We start from the raw sequence: 2,074 nt of genomic DNA on the forward strand, positions 1-2,074 counted from the left end.
TGGCCAATACAGATCAATTTGTGGTAGTGGAGCTCCGTCTTCATGGAGAAGAAAGAATCTGCTCGTCAACCTAAATACCGTACCAGATCAGTCCAAAATACAGAGACAACTTTATAATTAGTTAATTTGTTACTGTGTATGCACACACAATATCTAACTGACTCCATTGTGTCGAGATTCGTGTGCACGGAAGATTGAATAATAGCTGGAGTTATCATCATGCCCACGAATCTTGACGCAGGATGGGTGCAGGAAGATGTTGGGTTGTTCTTTCTCAATGTGAGTTGATTCACTTGTTCTTTCAAGATCTACAGTAGGATGATGCACTTGTACAACGGTAACGGCTCTGCAAGCTAGTCAGCAGGTGCTCTCCGTAAGCAATTTTATCCTATGTACTGCAACGTTCTGCTTGAAAATTTATCCGTTGCACCGTACCGGGTCATCCTGTGACGGCAGAATTTGACTGACCGGTGGATGAAATGAAACAACTTATAGCAACGGAAAAGAGAGCACCATGGACAGAGAAATCTAGAGAGAGACAGAGAGAGGTCTAGAGAGAGAAGGGAGAGGGAGCGCTCCCTGACGACGATGGCCGCGACAGGGACGTCGCTAGAGTAGAAGAGAGCATCCCGTTCGTTGAGCCGTCGCCATCGTCGCGCTCCCAGCCTACCACCAAGGCACCAACCAGACAACCACGCACTACTAAACCCCCCCATTCGCTTCGCGTTCAAACATCCATCCTCCGAGCCCCGGTCGTCTAGCTCGCACGGCACCAAGCAGGCCTGCACAGCATTTGTGCGCGCGTTGCTTGAGCAATGCCGGACTCCGATGCCGCCAGCCCGGCGTCGTTGCCGGCGGGCGTGGAGAAGAAGGGCGGCAGGGGCCGGAAGAGCGGCGGCGGTTGGCGCCCGGCGTACCGCGGCGTGCGGATGCGGGCGTGGGGGAAGTGGGTGTCGGAGATCCGCGAGCCGCGCAAGAAGTCCCGCATCTGGCTGGGCACCTTCCCGACGGCCGAGATGGCGGCCCGCGCGCACGACGCCGCGGCGCTGGTCGTCAAGGGCCCCGCCGCGGTGCTCAACTTCCCGGAGATCGCCGCGTCCCTGCCGCGCCCGGCCTCCGCCGCGCCGCGCGACGTGCAGGCCGCGGCCGCGCGCGCCGCCGCCATGGACATGCCCGCCGCCGCCGTGGTCACGGCCGCTACGGTGCCGCCCGCGGCGCCTAAGGAGCCGTCACCGTCGCCCCACCAGCAGGTGCCGGCGGAACAGGCGCTGGTGGTGGCCGACCCGGACGAGGAGGAGCTCGAGGAGATAGTGGAGCTGCCGGCGATCGACGAGGACGCCCTGGCGGCGGCGGCGGCTGACGACATGTTCTGGACGGCGGCGGCGTCGTTCCACGACTCCGCCTCCGCTGACCCGTGGTACGAGCCGGCGGCCGCGTGGATGCACGCCGCCGGCATTGCGGCGCACGTTGACGACATGCTGGTCGTGCCCGGGCTCGCCGCCGACCAGCAGCTCTGGGCGCCGCAGCCGGACGGCATCGTGTCGTCGGGGTTCGGTGCGCTCTTGTGGAACCTGTAGCCGCTACTCAATCCCTCTCTCCGATCGCTCCCTCTTCTAGAACGCTCGCTTGTGAATAGCCAGAAAGCATTTGCCTCGACGCACGGCTCATCGCCCCAACCGTCCCTGCCATTGGTGCGCATGTGACATGGCCGATCGACCTGCACTGCACCGGCAAACATGTGGACGTATCTTGAATCTTGATCCCTTTCACCTTTAATTTTTCCGGCCGGCCGGCCCTAGCTACTCCGACGACGTCCATGACAAGGGCACGCTCAGCGAGACAGGTAGTCGGTTGTGGGAGAACGACGCGCGCGCGCGCCGGAGGAGGCTAGCTAGCTGCCGGGCCGGAGGCGTCGTCCCGCCGGGGCGAGCCATGCGTTCCTGACATGGCCTGTCGATTGAGCCGTCCGGTTCATGTCTAGTACTGTCTGGAGTTCTAGATACCACATCACATGCATCGGTCGAAAGTTGAAACTTGAAACCAACAACGAACAGATCGCAGTGATGGTTCGATA

General features: G+C 60.8%; 1 protein-coding gene across 1 annotated transcript; it reads left to right on the forward strand.

Moving 5' to 3' along the window:
- The first annotated feature begins 520 nt into the window (after positions 1-520).
- Positions 521-2,074, forward strand: LOC117851935 (uncharacterized). The gene has a single exon (XM_034733842.2). The coding sequence runs from the start codon at positions 816-818 to the stop codon at positions 1,575-1,577; it is 762 nt and encodes a 253-aa protein (XP_034589733.1). The 5' UTR covers positions 521-815; the 3' UTR covers positions 1,578-2,074.

The sequence above is a fragment of the Setaria viridis genome, chromosome 4 (genome assembly GCF_005286985.2).
Source record: "Setaria viridis chromosome 4, Setaria_viridis_v4.0, whole genome shotgun sequence".
In the NCBI taxonomy this organism is placed as follows: Eukaryota; Viridiplantae; Streptophyta; class Magnoliopsida; order Poales; family Poaceae; genus Setaria; species Setaria viridis.